The sequence below is a fragment of the Pristiophorus japonicus genome, chromosome 9, assembly GCF_044704955.1.
Source record: "Pristiophorus japonicus isolate sPriJap1 chromosome 9, sPriJap1.hap1, whole genome shotgun sequence".
NCBI classification, from domain to species: Eukaryota; Metazoa; Chordata; class Chondrichthyes; family Pristiophoridae; genus Pristiophorus; species Pristiophorus japonicus.
In genome coordinates this window covers 101,101,084-101,119,392 of record NC_091985.1, presented here as the reverse complement: position 1 = coordinate 101,119,392, position 18,309 = coordinate 101,101,084, and the positions used below count along the sequence as shown (strand labels likewise).

General features: G+C 41.4%; 1 protein-coding gene across 5 annotated transcripts in view; it reads left to right on the top strand.

Annotated features, from left to right (window-relative positions):
- Positions 1-18,309, top strand: part of usp34 (ubiquitin specific peptidase 34) — a 289,864-nt gene that overhangs the window by 59,826 nt on the left and 211,729 nt on the right. For all 5 annotated transcript variants that reach the window (XM_070889641.1, XM_070889638.1, XM_070889640.1 and 2 more), the window contains exons 8-12: positions 6,012-6,073; positions 9,338-9,419; positions 9,552-9,644; positions 10,998-11,123; positions 14,782-14,911. In XM_070889641.1, the coding sequence (XP_070745742.1) occupies positions 6,012-6,073; positions 9,338-9,419; positions 9,552-9,644; positions 10,998-11,123; positions 14,782-14,911 (493 nt within the window). The remainder of the gene's footprint in view (positions 1-6,011; positions 6,074-9,337; positions 9,420-9,551; positions 9,645-10,997; positions 11,124-14,781; positions 14,912-18,309) is intronic.

The following is an 18,309-nucleotide window of genomic DNA, read 5'->3' as shown; positions in this document are numbered from 1 at the left end:
TCTTTGTTCCCCCATTATAAATTCGCCTGATTCTGACTGTAAGGGACCCACATTTGTCTTCACTAATCTTTTTCTTTTCACGTATCTGTAGAAGCTTTTGCAGTCAGTTTTTATGTTCCCTGCAAGCTTACACCTCATATTCTAGTTCCTCCCCCTCCTAATTAAACCCTTTGCCCTCCTCTGCTGAATTCTAAATGTCTCCCAGTCTTCAGGTTTGCTCTTTTTTTTGGCCACTTTATATGTTCTTCCTTGGATTTAACACTATCCCTAATTTCTCTTGTAAGCCACGGTTGAGCCACCTTCCCCGTTTTTTAATTTTTACGCCAGACAGGGATGTACAATTGTTGAAGTTCATTCATGTGATCTTTAAATGTCTGCCATTGCCTATCCACCGTCAACCCTTTAAGTATCATTCGCCAGTCTATCCTAGCCAATTCACATCTCGTACCGTCGAAGTTACCTTTCTTTAAGTTCAGGACTGTAGTCTCTGAATTAACTGTGTCACTCTCCATCTTAATGAAGAATTCTACCATATTATGGTCACTCTTCCCTAAGGGGCCTCGCACAACATGATTGCTAATTAATCCCCTCATTACACAGCACTCAGTCTAGGATGGCCAGCTCTCTAGTTGATTCCTCGATATATTGGTCTAGAAAACCATCCTTTATACACTCCAGGAAATCCTCCTCCACCGTATTGCTACCAGTTTGTTTAGCCCAATCTATATGTAGATTAAAGTCACCCATGATAACTGCTGTACCTTTATTGCATGCTTGTACATAGATTGTACAGCACAGATACAGCCTATTCGGCCCAACTGGTCCATGCAGGTGTTTATGCTCCACACAGGGCTCTTCCCACCCCTCTACATCTAATCCTATCAGCATAACCTATTCCTTTCTCCCTCCCATGTGTCTGTCTTTCCCATGTGTTTATCTACTTTCCATTTAAATGCATTTGTGCTATTCACCTCACTACTACTTGTAGCAAGTTTCACATTCAAACCACTCTGGGTAAAAAAAATTCTTCCGAATTCCCTATTGGATTTATTAATGACTACCTTATATTGATGGCCCCAATTTTGGTTTCCTCCGCAAGTAGAAACAACTCTACGTCTACCCTATCAAACGTTTTCGTAATCTTAAAGACCTCAATCGGGTCACCCCTCAGTCTTCTCTTGAGAAAAGTGCCCCAGCATGTTTAGCATTTCCTGATGAGACATACTTATCAGTTCTGATAACATCCTAGTAAATGTTTGTTTGTTTTTGCACCTTCTCCAATGCTTCTATATTCTTTATATGGAGACCAGAACTGTGCACTGTGTGGTCTAACCAAGGTTCTAAATGAGTTTAACATAATCTCTGCTTTTCAATTCCATCCCTCTAGAAATGAGCTCAAGTGCTAATTTTATGGCTTTATAGACCTGCGTCGCTACTTTTCGAGATATGTGTATTTATACCTCTAGATCTTTGCTCCTGTGTCCCATTTAGACTTTTTTCCAAGTAGTATAAGAACACAAGAAATAGGAACAGGAGTAGGCCATATGGCCCCTTGAGCCTGCTCCGCCATTCAATAAGATCATGGCTGATCTGATCATGGACTCAGCTCCACTTCCCTGCCCACTCCCCATAAACCCCTCATCCCCTTATCGTTTTAAGAAACTGTCTATTTCTGTCTTAAATTTATTCAATGTCCCAGTTTCCACAGCTCTCTGAGGCAGCGAATTCCACAGATTTACAACCCTGAGAAGAAATTTCTTCTCATTTCAGTTTTAAATGGGCGACCCCTTATTTCTAAGATCATGCCCTCTAGTTCTAGTCTCGCCCATCAGTGGCAACATCCTCTCTGCATCCACCTTGTTAAGCCCCCTCATAATCTTATATGTTTCGAGAAGATCACCTCTCATTCTTCTGAATTCCAATGAGTAGAGGCACAACAGGATCGGTCCAACCTTTCCTCATAAGTCAACCCCCTCATCTCCAGAATCAACCTAGTGAACCTTCTCTGAACTGCCTCCAAAGCAAGTACATCCTTTTCTAAATATGGAAACCAAAACTGCACTCAGTATTCCAGGTGTGGCCTCACCAATACCCTATATAGCTGTAGCAAGACTTCCCTGCTTTTATACTCCACCCCCTTTGCAATAAAGGCCAAGATTCCATTGGCCTTCCTGATCACTTGCTGTACCTGCATACTATCCTTTTGTTTCATGCACAAGTACCCCCAGGTCCCGCTGTACTGCAGCACTTTGCAATCTTTCTCCATTTAAATAATAACTTGCTCTTTGATTTTTTTTTTCCAGCCAAAGTGCATGACCTCACACTTTCCAACATTATACTCCATCTGCCAAATTTTTGCCCACTCACTTAGCCTGTCTGTCCTTTTGCAGATTTTTTGTGACCTCACACATTGCTTTTCCTCCCATCTTTGTATCGTCAGCAAACTTGGCTACATTACACTCTGTCCCTTCTTCCAAGTTGTTAATATAGATTGTAAATAGTTGGGGTCCCAGCACTGATCCCTGCGGCACCCCACTAGTTACTGATTGCCAACCCAAGAATGAACCATTTATCCCGACTCTCTGTTTTCTGTTAGTTAGCTAATCCTCTATCCATGCTAATATATTGCCCCCAACCCTGTGAACTTTTATCTTGTGCAGTAACCTTTTATGTGGCACCTTGTCAAATGCCTTCTGGAAGTCCAAATACACCACATCCACTGGTTCCCTTTTATCCACCCTGTTCGTTACATCCTCAAAGAATTCCAGCAAATTTGTCAAACATGACTTCCCTTTCATAAATCCATGCTAACTCTGCCTGACTGAATTATGTTTTTCCAAATGTCCTGCTACTGCTTCTTTAATAATAGACTCTCAACATCTTCCCAACCACAGATGTTAGGCTAACTAGTCTATAGTTTTCTGCTTTTTGTCTGCCTCCTTTTTTTAAATAGGGGTGTTATGTTTGCACTTTTCCAATCTGCTGGGACCTTCCCAGAATCCAGGGAATTTTGGTAAATTACAACCAATGCATCCATTATCCCTGCCGCTACTTCTCAAGACCCTAGGATGCAAGCCATCTGGTCCAGGGGATTTATCCACCTTTAGTCCCATTATCTTACTAAGCTATCAGTCAACAGGTCAGGTGGGCAGAACAGTGGCAAATGGAATTTAATCCAGAGATGTGTGAGGTAATGCATTTTGGGAGAGCTAACCAGGAAAGGGAATACACATTAAACGGTAGGATACTGATGAAGTGTAGAGGAACAAAGGGACTTTGGAGTGCATGTCCACAGATCCCCGAAGTAGCAGGCCAGGTAGATAAGGTGGTTAAGAAGGCATACGGAATGCTTGCCTTTATTAACCGAGGCATAGAATACAAGAGCAGGGGGGGGGGGGGGGGGGGTGATGCTTGAACTGTATAAAACACTGGTTAAGCCACAGCTGGAGTACTGCGTGCAGTTCTGGTCACTGCATTACAGGAATGATGTGATTGCATTGGAGAGGGTACATAGGAGATTTACGAGGATGTTGCCAGGAGTGGAGAATCTTAAGCTATGAGGACAGATTAGAGGGACTGGATTTGTTTTCATTGGAACAGAGGAGGCTGAGGTGAGACCTCATTCAGGTGTATAAAATTATGAGGGGCCTAGATATAGTTGATAGTAAAGGCCTATTTCCCTTAAGCAAAGGGGTCAACAACCAGAGGGCATAAATTTAAAGTAATTGGTAGAAGGTTTAGAGGGGAAATTTCTTGACGAAGAGGGTTGTGGGGGTCTGGAGCTCAACTGCCTGAAAGGGTGGTAGAGGCAGAAACCAGCACTGCATTTAAAAGGTACTTGAATGTGCACCTGAAGTGCCGTAACCTGCAGGTTTACAGACTTAGAGCTGGAAAATCGGGTTAGGCTGGATAGCCTCTTGTTGGCCGGCATGGACACGATGGGCTGAAATGGCCACCTTCCGTGCTGTAAACGTCTGTGATTTTACAATCATCAATAAGCTTTCTTGCAGCTCAACGCTGTATAAATACAGCAGCCAGGAATAATGGCTGACATAGTATAACCCCCATTTACAAAAATATCCTTTAAAATGAACTATAAACTCACACAAAACTTCACTGTGTAAAACGCAGCCGCCTTCTCCAAATCCTTTTGTGCACTGACCTTCTGCTCCATTTTCAAGATGGCGCTGGGTGCGCCCTGGGTTTGACTGGTTTTTGCTGGTGGGCTTCTGGATGGACGGTAAATCGGGTGATATTGCCGAATTTTTTTACCCGGGGCAATAGCATTGCATTGCATGCCAATTGACGTCATCCAAACGGTGAAAACATCGGGCGGGCACTATGTTTTAGTGCCGCTGCAAAACCACTGCTGAAATTTCCACCTGGGCGCAAAATGTTGTGCAACTTGTTCAGCGCCAAAAAACTTAGTTTTAGCGCTTCGTCCAGGCGAAAAGACAGTCGCAAACCTGATTCAAATCTAGCCCTAAGTCTGTTGAGTATGTGTAATAATTTGGCATACTCTCCAACTTAAGTGCTTCCCAAACTTTGTTAATTTTTAACTTGCAAGGTGAACATTAAGATGTTAGCAGATTTGTGAAACCCTGATTTAGTATGCAATTCCTATTCTACTTGTGAAGTGTATTAAAGTTTACACTTGGCAAAACCTGGGAGTGTAGGTATTGGTTTAGTTCAAACACAATGCTTTTTTTGAACCAGATATAAGCACAATTTTGTTTCTCTTTTTACTTTTCTTTAGAATTCAACATGTTTTTAATTACAGGGGAACATGATGTGTAGTTTTAATTTAAAAATAGCTTCACAGCCAAATATATCAGTTTTGTAGCAAAGGTTTAGAGTGCTATTCAGAGTCCAAAAATGTACTGTACGTTTTATCGCTGTAACTCACTCCAAAATATTTTTTTTTCTCTATTCCCTTGAAGGTATTACAAAAGTGTCAGCAATGCCCAAAAAATAAGTTGCACTTGAGTGAGGAACTGGTTTAAATTCATAAGCATTTGTTTAACTCATGTATTTTTCTAAATTTGTCGAGCTTTCTTTTTACAGGTGCAGCATTGAAAATCCGGAGTTCCAGAATCTGGACTCCGGACAAATCGGTGGCAGGGTCGTCCAGAATCCGTAAAATGTTTCGGAACCCGGACCCACAGACCCTGCCGACCTCGGGGCCTGGCCTTGCCTTGCCGCCACTTGCCTCATCATGCTCAGCACCGCTGCCCTTACCTTGGGGCCAGACGGCCCAAACAGCTCTTCGGCAGCACCTCCCCCACCCCGTACACCTCTCCTTCAGTGGGGCCTCTCTAGAACACCTTCTCTTCGGCACCCCCCCCCCCGGAACACCACCTCTTCGGTGGGATCACCTCCCGAATGCCACCTCTTCGGCGGGGACACACCCTCCCCCACCGCCCCCTTTCTGACGTTCCGAAATCCGGAAATACCTGAACCTGAGCTCGGTGTTTCCGGATTCGTGACGTCAGAAAGACGATCGAAAGCCCAGAATCCGGAATGGCCTCTGTTACGAGGGTTCCGGATTCTCGATGCTGCACTTGTACTTCATTTATTCTTTGACAGTAAAATGAATAAGAATTACATTAAAACAGTTCTATCACCGGCTTTCGATCTTTCGTTTCATTGTTGGGATTTTTATGAAAATTTTAAACGCCGCTGAAACAGAAAAGGAAAACTCCTCCATGTCTGATCGTAAATTGATTTTTCCCCCCATTGCTTATGTTTAATAACATTTTAAGGTACTATTGTCTTGTCATGTTTAGAAAATGCATGGGGCAAGATCTACTGTCGTATTACTTTTAAGGGATGTTTTGGTTTCTAGTCATGTTGTCTGTTAAACTCTATTTTATACTATATCCCTTTGACTAGGCAACACTAACCAATAAACTTTGCTTTTTCAATAAATTTCTGATTTTGATTTACAAATCAATGCGAGGTGGCTGTGAAATAAGCTAATCAAATCAATTTTCGAACTTCTTTTCCAACAGAATCAACTTCACACATTCAATGATGTTTGTAATAATGAATCTTTGGTGTCAGACACTGAAACGTAAGTAATGACAGTTTTAACTTTTATTAAAGAGATGACTCATGTAAGATCAAATGCATATGTGGAGAAAAAAGATTAATAGTTTTTTCACCAATGTCAACAGCAACTTACATTTACATAGCGCATTTAAAGTAGCGAAATGTCTCCAGGTGCTTAAAAAGAGTGATAATAAAACATTTTTGACACTGAGCCACAGGAGGAGATATCAGGACAGATGATCAAAAGCTTGGTCAAAGAGGTAGGTTTTATGGAGCATCAAGCAGGAGAGAGAGATAGAGGTTTAAGGAGGGAATTCCAGAGCTTGGAACCAAGGCAGCTGAAAGCACGGTCGCCAATGGTGGAGCGATTAAAATCGGGGATGCGCAAGAGGCCAGGATTGGAAGAGCGCAGAGATCAGAAGCTTGTAGGGCTAAAGGAGGTTATAGAGATGGGGAGGGGCGAGGTCATGGAGCAATTTGAAAACCAGAATGAGATTTTAAAACTGAGGTGGTGGTGTGTCGGGAGCCAATGAAGGTCAGCAAGCAAAGGGGTGATGGGTGAATGTGACTTAGTTAGTTAAGATAAGGGCAACAGAGTTTTGGATGATGCAAGTATATGGAGGGTGGAAGATGGCAGGTTGGCCAAGAATAGACAGGTGTAGAGGTAACTAAGGCATGGATGAAGTTTCAGCAGCAGATGAGCTGAGGCAGGGTTGGAGTCGGGTGATGTTACCAAGGTGGAAGTAGGCAGTCTTGGTGATGGAGCGGATATGTAGTTGGAAGCTCATCTCGGGGATCAAACACAACATCAAGGTTACGAATGGTCTGGCTCAGCTTCAAACAGTTGTCGGGTGGAAACGGTGGTCAGGGAACGGAGTTTATGGCAAGGATCAAAGACAATGGCTTCAGTCTTCCCAATATTTAGTTGGAGGAACTTTCAGCTCATCCAGTATTTGATGTCGGACAAGCAGTGTGATAAAACTGAGACAACAGAAGGTTCCAGAGAGGTGGTGGTGAGATGGAGCGGAGTGTCATCAGCATACATGTGGAACCTGATGTGTTTTCAGATGATATCGCCGAGAGGTAGCGTATAGATGAGAAATAGAAGGGGACCAAGGATCGAAGCCATTGCAAGTGATTCTCTGGCTACGATGTGGTAGATAAGAATGGAACCAAGAAAGGGCAGTTCCACCCAGCTGGATGAGGGGGGAGAGGCATTGGAGGACGATGGTGTGGTCAACTGTGTCGAAGGCTCCAAATAGGTCGAGAAGGATGAAGAGGGATAGTTTTATTACTGTCACAAAGAACACCATTTGTGACTGATCAGGGCTGTTTCAGTACTATAGTGAGTGGGGCTGGAAATCTGTTTGGAGGGATTCAAACGTGGAATTGCGGGAAAGATGGACGTGGATTTGGGAGGCGACAACATGTTCAAGGACTTTGGAGAGGAAAGGGAGGTTGTTGATGGGGTAGTTGTTTGCAAGGACAGAGGGGTCGAGTGGGTTTTTTGTGGAGAGTGGTGATGACTGCAGATTTGATTGGGTGTACAATACCTGAGGAGAGGGAACCGTTAGCAATATCAGCTAACATGGGGCCCGGGAAGGTTATTTGGGTGGTCAACAGTTTATTCGGAATAGGATCGAGGGAGAAGGAGGTGGGTCTCATGGACAAGATGAGCTCAGAGAGAGCAAGGCAAGAGATGGGATAGAATCTAGAGAAAGGTGCAAGTTCTGGTCTAGGGCAGTGGCAGCTGAATGGATGGTCTCTATCTTTGTGACAAAAAAGTCCATGAGCGCCTTGCACAGGTTGCTGGAATTGAGAGTGTAGGAGATAGAGGAAGGTGGTTTAAGAAGGCTGTTTGTGGTGAAGAGAAGCCGGGGTTTATCTCTGCATTCCTGGATGATCTTTGAAAACTGTGCAGTTTTAGTGATGGAGAGGACCAGTGTTCCCTGTAATTATTTTTGGGACATGCAGCCCATTCAAAACTCCGTGCATGTGCGTTTCTTTTTCAATTTTAAATATAGTTCACCAGCTTTATGGGACTCCTGGAGCGCTGCGCAATCACGCAGCTTAAGGGAACATTGAAGAGGACCCAATAATGCTTTATTTGGTCCAGCCAGATCTAGCGATGAATGGTCAAAGCAGTTGTCTGCCAAAGACGACAGAAGAGAGGCATTGGAGGAGGATGGTGTGGTCAACTGTGCCAAAGGCTGCAGATAGGGTGGGAAGAATGACGAACGATAGTTTATCATGGTCACAGTTAGAAAGATTGTAATTTGTGACTTTGATCAGGGCCATTTCAGTACGGTGAATTCCTCGATCGTGCGATGTCACGTGGCCTTGCTACTCCCATCGTAACTATCGCTGTCTATCATATTCCCCTTCCCCCTCCCAACCACATTTTTTTTTTTTGTCTGCCCCTGGAAAAACTCCCCCTCAAGTCACTTACCACTGCACTTTTTCCCAACTATCTAGCCTTTGACCTATAATTCATTACATTTCTGCAGTTAACGATTTTGCTAAATCACACCGCCTCCACCATCTTTAATGCCCTTGTCCACATTAAAACCATTACTCTCTCTCACCTTAATCATTCCCCCGGTATATCCCTCATCTCCACTCCCTTATGTCCAAAGGATGCAAGTTTGAACATTTTTGGTGGACAACTGGTTCAACCACCCGTCACCAGATCTGGCTGGAGTACACAAACCATTATCTTGTCCTCACCATCGCTAAAACTGTTCACTATTCAAAGATCATCCAAGAATGCAAAGGTAACCTCTGGCTTCTCCTCCACCACAAACAGTTTTCTTAAACCATCCTCCCCTGCCTCCTCCATCCTCACCTCCGACAATAAATGTGAAGGACTTTTTTGTTACAAAGATCGAGACCATCTGTTCAACTGCCTCTGCCGCTTCCCTCCCCCAGCCCACTTGGCCAAACCTCCCATAATGTTCCCCACTGCCCTAGCCCTGAACTCGCGTCTTTCTCTCCGACCGTATCTGGTTCAGGAGACCCACTACCTGCTCCCTTGATCCTATTCTGACCAAACTTGACCACCCAACTTCCCTTCCTGGACCCCATGTTAGCTGATATTGTTAACTGTTCCCCCTCGTAGGGTATTAATTAGCCCCCCTTCAAATCTGCTGTCATCGCCCCTCTTCTCAGCAAACCCACCCTTTACCCTTTAAAAGAAAACCAAAAATGCAGTATTGCAAAGGTGGGAAAATAGAGAGAAGAAAGAAAACTTTGTGTTTAATGTATTTCCTTTTTCTTTGTTATGCAGGTCAATTGCAAAAGAACTTGCAGACTGGCTAATTCATAATAGTGTTGTTGAACATATCTTTGGACCAAATTTGCACATTGAGGTTTGTCTGGAACATTGCTGTTTCCCCCCGCCCGCCCCCCGCCCGCTCTCTCCCCCCCCCCCCCCCCCAAACCCCAACAAGCTTGCAAAACCTGTTTCAGCCCTTCACAAACCTTTCATTATTTATTTGCAGATCATCAAACAATGCCAAGTCATCCTGAACTTTCTGGCTGCTGAAGGAAGACTTAGCACACAACATATAGACTGTATTTGGGCAGCAGCACAGGTACTAATAAACTAGATTTGTAATTTTGCAGACTTATGGTGCTTAAAACATATTGAGGGTGTACAATGTAAATGCCACAACCTAATCTCTCTTTTTTCACTTTTAAAAAAAAAACCTGAAATGACTATTGTAAGGATTTTCTGGAAAGTAATTCTGAAGAAATTAATTTGCACAAGCGATGGTTTAGTTTTAGTATCTCTGTTGGATGAGACCATTTAACAAATATTAAAACCTACTAAGACTAAAAAGTGATTTAAAATTTTTCTTCCCTTAAAAGTTGGTCTTAATTTATGTATGCCAGGGTAATTTGGGAAAAGTTCAGTGCACACTCATGCAGGTTTTTATTTGAACACAAACCAAATAACCTCTGTCCTAGGAAATCAGCAATCAATTTAGCAGTTCTACAAGCTTAAACTGTCACAGTTTTGGATTTTCTTTTTGAATAACTATCTGTTTCTTTAAATCTATAGTAGAGGGTGCTCATTTAACCCTTGACATTTTGTGAAAACTCTCCTCCACCATTAGGGGCTGTTCCTCACCTTAACTTTTTTATTGAGAATCTCTACATACAATCTTTCATCTTCATGGGAGGAAATGATCTGGGAATATTAACAGACAAGATTTTCTTGGGTGGGCTATCTACCAGTATAGCCTCAAGAATTATATACAATGGGCATCGGGATCACATTATCTATTCGGTTGTATTTTTCTGCAGACTTCTGGATGTGTTTTTAGTAAAAACAAATTCTCTTGCTAGTAAAGGACTTGTTTGATAGTCAACACATTAGAAGTCTGTGTATTTTAATAGATTTACTTATTGCTATTGGCAGTTTAACACTAAATCATGTACTGCTTGGGTTAAAAGAATATTCAGAACTTTCCCATGATCTTTTCAATTCTATCTTCATTTGGTCAATACCTTCATGCCCCATGGTTTATTTTGGCTTGGTTTTAATCAATGTATTCTCTGTCCGAGTTCTTGGCTGGGTTTTAAGATTTCGATCTAACGCTATCAATATTTCCCTGGGACTATTCACTGTAGTTGTTTGTTTCCTTCTGATGTTGCACCAGTTCCAGGGGTGTAAAGTTTGTCCCAGATTTAAAAAATGACTCTCTACAATCATCTGATTGAAGGGCTATCTTTCAGTGGTACCAGTAATTGAATATTATCCTTTTATTAATTTATTTTGAAAATTAAGTTTCTCATTTACTTTAAATTAATATTTTAATCAAGTGACATTTAAGTGGGCGATCATCTCTAATATCTTCATTCACTGATGCTTGCAATTGTGCATATCTGTTGAGCATATCTAAAATAGTAGTTTTTGACATTTTTCCATTTTTATTCCACAGTTGAAGCACTGTAGTCGGTACATCCATGATTTGTTCCCTTCCCTTATTAAGCACTTGGACCCTGTACCACTCCGTCACCTTCTTAATCTAGTATCTGCTCTTCACCCAAGTGTTCACACAGAACAGGTAAGACATCTGCATATGCCACCCTAGCACTTTTTGTAATAGGCATGGATCTTTCTCTTTCTATATTGTTCCCTCGCCCTCTCTCTGAACCACTCAGGTGGATGTAAAGTATCTCGTGGCACCATTTGAGGAAGAGCAGTGGAGTTCTGGTATCCTATGCAATATTTTTCCTTCAATCATCAGTGCCAAAAACAGATTATCTGGTCATTTATCTCACTGCTGCTTGTGGGACATGCTGAGCACAAATTGGCTGTTGTTTAATGTAACACTGACTACACTTCAAAAGTGTTTCATTAGCTGTGAAGCACTTTGCATCTGCGGTTATAAAAGTAAATGCAAGTAGTAGGATATATGAGAGGATATACATCAGAAAGGCTGGACAAGCTGTGGGGCTCTTTTTTTCTTGAGAAAAGATCTTTAAAATTCTGAAAGGACTTGATAGGGTAGACATAGAGAAAATGTTTCCAATTGCGGCGGAGTCCAAAACTAGAGGTCATAAATATAAGATAGTCATTAATAAATCCATTAGGGAACACAAGGAGTAGTTGAGGCAAATAACATGAATGTATTTAAGGGGAAGCTAGATAAGCACATGAGGGAGAAAGGAATAGAGGGTTAGATTAGGAGGGTCGTATAGAGCATAAACGCTGACCTAGACCAGTTGGGCCGAATGGCCTATTTCTGTGCTGTATACTCGGATGTAAATATTTTCTTCTAAATGTAAATTGCTGTCTCTCCAGAAGAGTGCTTGGTGCTCCAGATGTGGGTGTGGGAGGAAGGTGCTATGGAAAGGACAGCAGGTGATGGAAGAGTGAACCAGGGTGTCATGAAAGGTCATTTCAGAAAGCAGAGAAGGGAAAGGACAATTGTTTGCTCGAATTATTGAGGTGATGGAAATGGCAGAAGATAATGTGATAAATGTGGTGGAAGGTGAGGACAAAAGGGCTCCCCATTATGGTTGTGGGAGGCGGGGGAAGGGAGGGGTGAGAACAGAAGCATGGGAAATGGGATGGGCCCAGCCGAAGGTCCTATCTACCACGCGAAGAGGAATCCTTAGGAGAAAGTAGAACATTTCAGAAACTACTGTGGTATGTGGCATCATCAAAGCAAATGAGATGGAGAAACTGGGAGAAAGGAATGGATTCTTTCTAGGAAACGGGATAGGATGAAATACAGATGGTTGAGGGAGTCAGTGGGCTTGTAATAGAATGTCGATTGTTGCTTTGTACTGAAATTAATCAATTTAAGGTAAAGGGCTTGGTATCACATGGAATTGAATTTATATGTAGCATCTATTACATGGCTCAGGCTCAGTGCTGTTTTGTCTCCAGGATGTGGATTAATCACCCAGATGTCTGTCAGAACAGACATGGAGTTTCTAACAGGAGGGGTGGTTGACAAAATTCCTCAATGGGAGAGGTTGACAACTATAGGTTCAGACAGACAGGCAAGTTTTTTAACACCCTGCTACAGCGCTTGTTGTCCTACTGTACAGATGGGTGTGGATGTAGCTCATGGATTTTTGAAATCACAAGTTTTACATTATGCTGCTAGTCCAAGTTTAGTATTGCTGAAAAAGTGAGCAAAGTGTCGCTGCTTTTGTTATTTTGTACCCGAGAAGATGTAAGGCTTTCACCTTGAATATTGTGTTCAGTTTTGGTCTCCTAATCTGAGAAAGAACGTTCTTGCTATTGAGGGAGTGTAGCGAAGGTTCACTAGACTGATTCCCGGGATGGCAGAACTGACATATGAGGAGAGACTGGATCGACTGGGCCTGTATTCACTGGAGTTTTGAAGAATGAGAGGGGATCTCATAGAAATATATAAAATTCTGATGGAACTGGACAGGTTAGATGCAGGAAGAATGTTCCCGATGTTGGGGAAGTCCAGAACCAGGGGTCATAGTCTAAGGATAAGGGGTAAGCCACTTAGGACCGAGGTGAGGAGAAACTTCTTCACTCGGAGAGTTGTTAACATGTGGAATTCCCTATCACAGAGAGTTGTTGATGCCAGTTCATTGGATATATTCAAGAGGGAGTTAGATATGGCCCTTACGATTAAAGGGATCAAGGGGTATGGAGAGAAAGCAGGAAAGGGGTACTGAGGTGAATGATCAGCCATGATCTTATTGAATGGTGGTGCAGGCTCGAAGAGCCGAATGGCCTACTCCTGCACCTATTTTCTATGTTTCTGTAATCAAGTGAAATTTGCTCATTAGCTTTCCGCTACTTTATACTTACTTTTAATGAACATGATTTGTAGTTTATTGTTTAAATTGAATGGTCTAGTGTTTTATTCTTTTGCTTTCTGAAGATTAAGTGGACGCAAGAGGGCTCTTGTCAATTCAGTAGCAAAAGGCTTTCTGGAAAATGCTACTTTACATGATCTGCATGTTAAGTTACGTTCCAATTCATGAGGCATAATGGCTTACTTACTGAAGAATTATCTGGTGACGTATAAAAATAATTGGATCCTTCCCATTTATTTTATAATTGGCCCAACAATGATTGGCCACTTTTTGTAATCTGGTTAAACAGTATGCTTATCCACGTTGACTATGGTATTGGGTGAGTATTCCAACCTACCCATGCAGACAGAGTGACGGCGCCTTAGCTGCGATCTTCCAATGGCACCATAATGCACATGAGAAATCAGCAAATTATTTGCTCTATATTTGCTGCATGCTTTGCTGCTGCTGGAGTGCCCTCAAACCATTCATCATTCATCAAGTCCCAAATTCTATGGTCTATCTGTGAGCACTGCCAAAGCAAATTCACTGGGTTACTTAAGTATTGCTATTGTAGTGCGGTTTAGATTGTACAATGATTTGTGTTTTCTGAAATGCAAAGAAGGTTAAATATAGTAATTTAGTATTACCAACCTATCCTCTCTCATCTTAGCAAATTATCCACTCCATCTTTAAAAAAAAAATTAGCCAATGATGTATACTTTTTGTAGTTGTAAGACAGTACTGAATTCAGCAGAGCAGATTAATAATTTAACTACTTAATTGAATTAATGCAAATTCTATGTGGGTGCCTGAGTAAACTAAACCTGTCATTTGAATGTGCTAGTAGTGAAATATTTCAAGCACCCCATCCACCCGTCCCTCCAACCACCGTCTGCCCCACCTGTGACAAAGATTGTAAATCCCGCATTAGTCTCATCAGTCACCTTAGACCTCATATTCGTGTGGAAGCAAGTCATCCTTGACTCCGGGGGACTGCCTAAGAAGAAGAGTGAAATATGTCAACGATCCAGGTTATCTGGAAATGAACGATTGTTCATTTGTTTTAATCTTTTTATTCAGGTATTTGTAGTATCTAGGAGGGTTACATTTGTTTGGCATCCCTATTAAGGACATAAGAAATAGGAGTAGGCTATTTGGCTCTTCGAACCTGCTCATCTACCTCACCTCCACCATCACGCACTATCCACACATCTCTTGAGTACCTTTAATATCCAAAAATCTATCGATCTTAAATGTTAAACTTTTCACAATTTCTGAACCGGTTTTTTTTTTTTGCTTGGTCGAGTTGATGCACAACTGTGGTTCTGTGGTTTGGTGCATTTGGTTTCTCCATTATCTGCAGCTGTGGACTAATTTAACTTTGGTAAAGGTATTCACTCAATACTCCATTTTTGACCTTGTTCACAGACCCTGTACTTGGCATCAATGCTCATTAAAGCCCTCTGGAACAACGCACTTGCTGCTAAGGCTCAATTATCCAAGCAGAGCTCCTTTGCTTCTCTCCTTAATACAAACCTCCCTATGGGAAATAAGAAAGGTAAGTGCAGTGCTGGAGAATGGATCCACTCTATCAATTTTAAGTAAGTGTTTATATGTATAATTTAGATCAGATCTTAAGCCTTTTTTCATTTACTAATTTGAATAGAAGCTTGCATGAAAATGATAAAAGATTATACAAGATTTTGAACATTTATTCTTGCCTATTTTCAGAAATGCTTACCAAGATTCTAGTAGAAGCTGGGAGTACTAAAGTAGTTTAAAAGCTCTCAAAATGGCATAACAGATGCTGTTTCAACAAATGAAAAATCGCCACCTTTCAATTGCCTATTTCTGTTAATATGCTGACATTGTGGTCAGATTTAAACAATACAGTATTGGAAACATTCCATTTTTTTTGTGCGCGGAAGGCACCTCATTATACTGCACAAGCACCAAACTTAAAATCTGTTTTTTAACGTGGGTAGAAATAATAAGCCAAATTTTATGGTAGTGAAATCTTCAATTGTTTTAACACATTACTGTCTCTTTGCTGTGCTGGGGCAATGTTATTATAAATGTTACTAACTTGTAGAATTTATTTAGTCATTCACTTCATGCTTTAACATGCAGATTGTGAAGGGGAAATTAAAAAAAAAAAGTGTCTAAGCAAACCAATTCCAGTCTTTACAGCAGGTCACTCCTTTATTGCCAAGGGGTCGCTCCATATCTCAGCACTTTTGCTGAATCTTTCTGAAACAAAGGACTTGATTTTTCCACTTGTGGGGAGTCTGAAACTAGAGGGTCGTAAATACAAGGTAGTCACTAATCTATCAGTAAGGAATTCAGGAAAAAACTTATTTACCCAGAGAGTGGTAAGATTGTGGAACTTGCTGCCACATGGAAGAATTGAGGTGAACAAAGGGGAAGCTCGAAGTACATGCGAGAGAAAGAATAGAAGGATATGCTGATAGGGTTAGATGGAGAGGATTAGGAGGAGACTTGTGTGGAGTATAAATGGCAGCATATTCCAGTTGGGCTGAATGAAGTGTTTCTGTGCTGTAATTTTTTAAAAATTCTATGCAAAAGTGAAAGATATATAGCATTCTATAGAAGAGTCCTTTTAAATTAATGTTTTTTTAAATTACAGCTTGTTTAAAAATATAATATCCATGTGACAGATCAGCAGATACTGTACACAACTTGTAGTTGTTGTCGAGTTTAATTATAGTTTTCTTAAAATGAAGAGAATGCAGTAAAGCGATGCATTAAAGATATTGACAGAGGAGTAGGTTCAAAAAATATTGTAAATCTTGCATTATTTTAGTTAACTGTACCCATAGATTCCCCTAGATTGAATTGCATGTGATCACTTGCAACTGATCCAGTATTTTTATAATGTATAATTTTATTTTAAATTTTGCCACTACTTTTTAGGCAGTGACACGAAGTAACAGCTTTCAGGATATTGTTTTCATTCTCCCAATATAATTTTTCAAAAATATAATTGAGCAAATTTGCTGAAAAAGTTTTAATGAAATTATCAGGTCACAATCACTATGCTACTGAACTCTGAATAAGCACTGACTGTTATTTATAAACATATGCTGTGTACAAATTTCATTCTGTTTCATATATATAAGAACATAAGAATTAGGAACAAGAGTATGCCATCTAGCCCCTCGAGCCTGCTCCGCCATTCAACAAGATCATGGCTGATCTGGACGTGGACTCAGCTCCACTTACCCGCCCGTTCCCCGTAACCCTTAATTCCCTTATTGGTTAAAAATCTATCTATCCGTGACTTGAATACATTCAATGAGCTAGCCTCAACTGCTTCCTTGGGCAGAGAATTCCACAGATTCACAACCCTCAGAAGAAATTCCTTCTCGACTCTGTTTTAAATTGGCTCCCCCATATTTTGAGGCTGTGCCCCCTAGTTCTAGTCTCCCCGACCAGTGGAAACAACCTCTCTGCCTCTATCTTGTCTATCCCTTTCATTATTTTAAATGTTTCTATAAGATCACCCTTCATCCTTCTGAACTCCAACGAGTAAAGACCCAGTCTACTCAATCTATCATCATAAGGTAACCTCCTTATCTCCGGAATCAGCCTAGTGAATCGTCTCTGTACCCCCTCCAAAGCTAGTATATCCTTCCTTAAGTAAGGTATCCAAAACTGCACGCAGTACTCCAGGTGCGGCCTCACCAATACCCTATGCAGTTGCAGCAGGACCTCCCTGCTTTTGTACTCCATCCCTCTCGCAATGAAGGCCAACATTCCATTCGCCTTCCTGATTACCTGCTGCACCTACAAACTAACTTTTTGGGATTCATGCACAAGGACCCCCAGGTCCCTCTGCACCGCAGCATGTTGTAATTTCTCCCCATTCAAATAATATTTCCTTTTACTGTTTTTTTTTCCAAGGTGGATGACCTCACACTTTCCGACATTGTATTCCATCTGCCAAACCTTAGCCCATTTGTTTAACCTATCTAAATCTCTTTGCAGCCTCTCTGTGTCCTCTACACAACCCGCTTTCCCACTAATCTTTGTGTCATCTGCAAATTTTGTTACACTACACTCTGTCCCCTTTTCCAGGTTATCTATGTATATTGTAAACAGTTGTGGTCCCAGCACCGATCCCTGTGGCACACCACTAACCACCGATTTCCAACCTGAAAAGGACCCATTTATCCCGACTCTCTGCTTTCTGTTAGCCAGCCAATTCTCTATCCATGCTAATACATTTCCTCTGACTCCGCGTACCTTTATCTTCTGCAGTAACCTTTTGTGTGGCACCTTATCGAATGCCTTTTGGAAATCTAAATACACCACATCCATCGGTACACCTCTATCCACCATGCTCATTATATCCTCAAAGAATTCCAGTAAATTAGTTAAACATGATTTCCCCTTCATGAATCCATGTTGCGTCTGCTTGATTGCACTATTCCTAACTAGATGTTCCGCTATTTCTTCCTTAATGATAGTTTCAAGCATTTTCCCCACTAATGTTAAACTAACTGGCCTATAGTTACCTGCCTTTTGTCTGCCCCCTTTTTTAAACAGAGGAGTTACATTAGCTGCTTTCCAATCCGCTGGTACCTCCCCAGAGTCCAGAAAATGTTGGTAGATTATAACTAATGCATCTACTATAACTTCCGCCATCTCAACACATTTACACATTTTTTACTGCATTATGCCTGAGCTTAATGTCGACAGATAAAATAAAGGGAAAGTTTGTACAGAATACATTATACCTAGGAATGATAACATGGTCGATATTGAATGGTCTGATGATGGCTACAAACTAGACGAGAGGTATTTATTGTATTTTGACAGCTGCCTCTGCTGCTTTCCACACCTTTCCTTTGCCACCCAAGCTCTGAAGCTCCATTTCTCTCATTTCTTTTCAGTTTCTCCCTATGTCCTCTGCAATTGCATCTTGTCCACAAG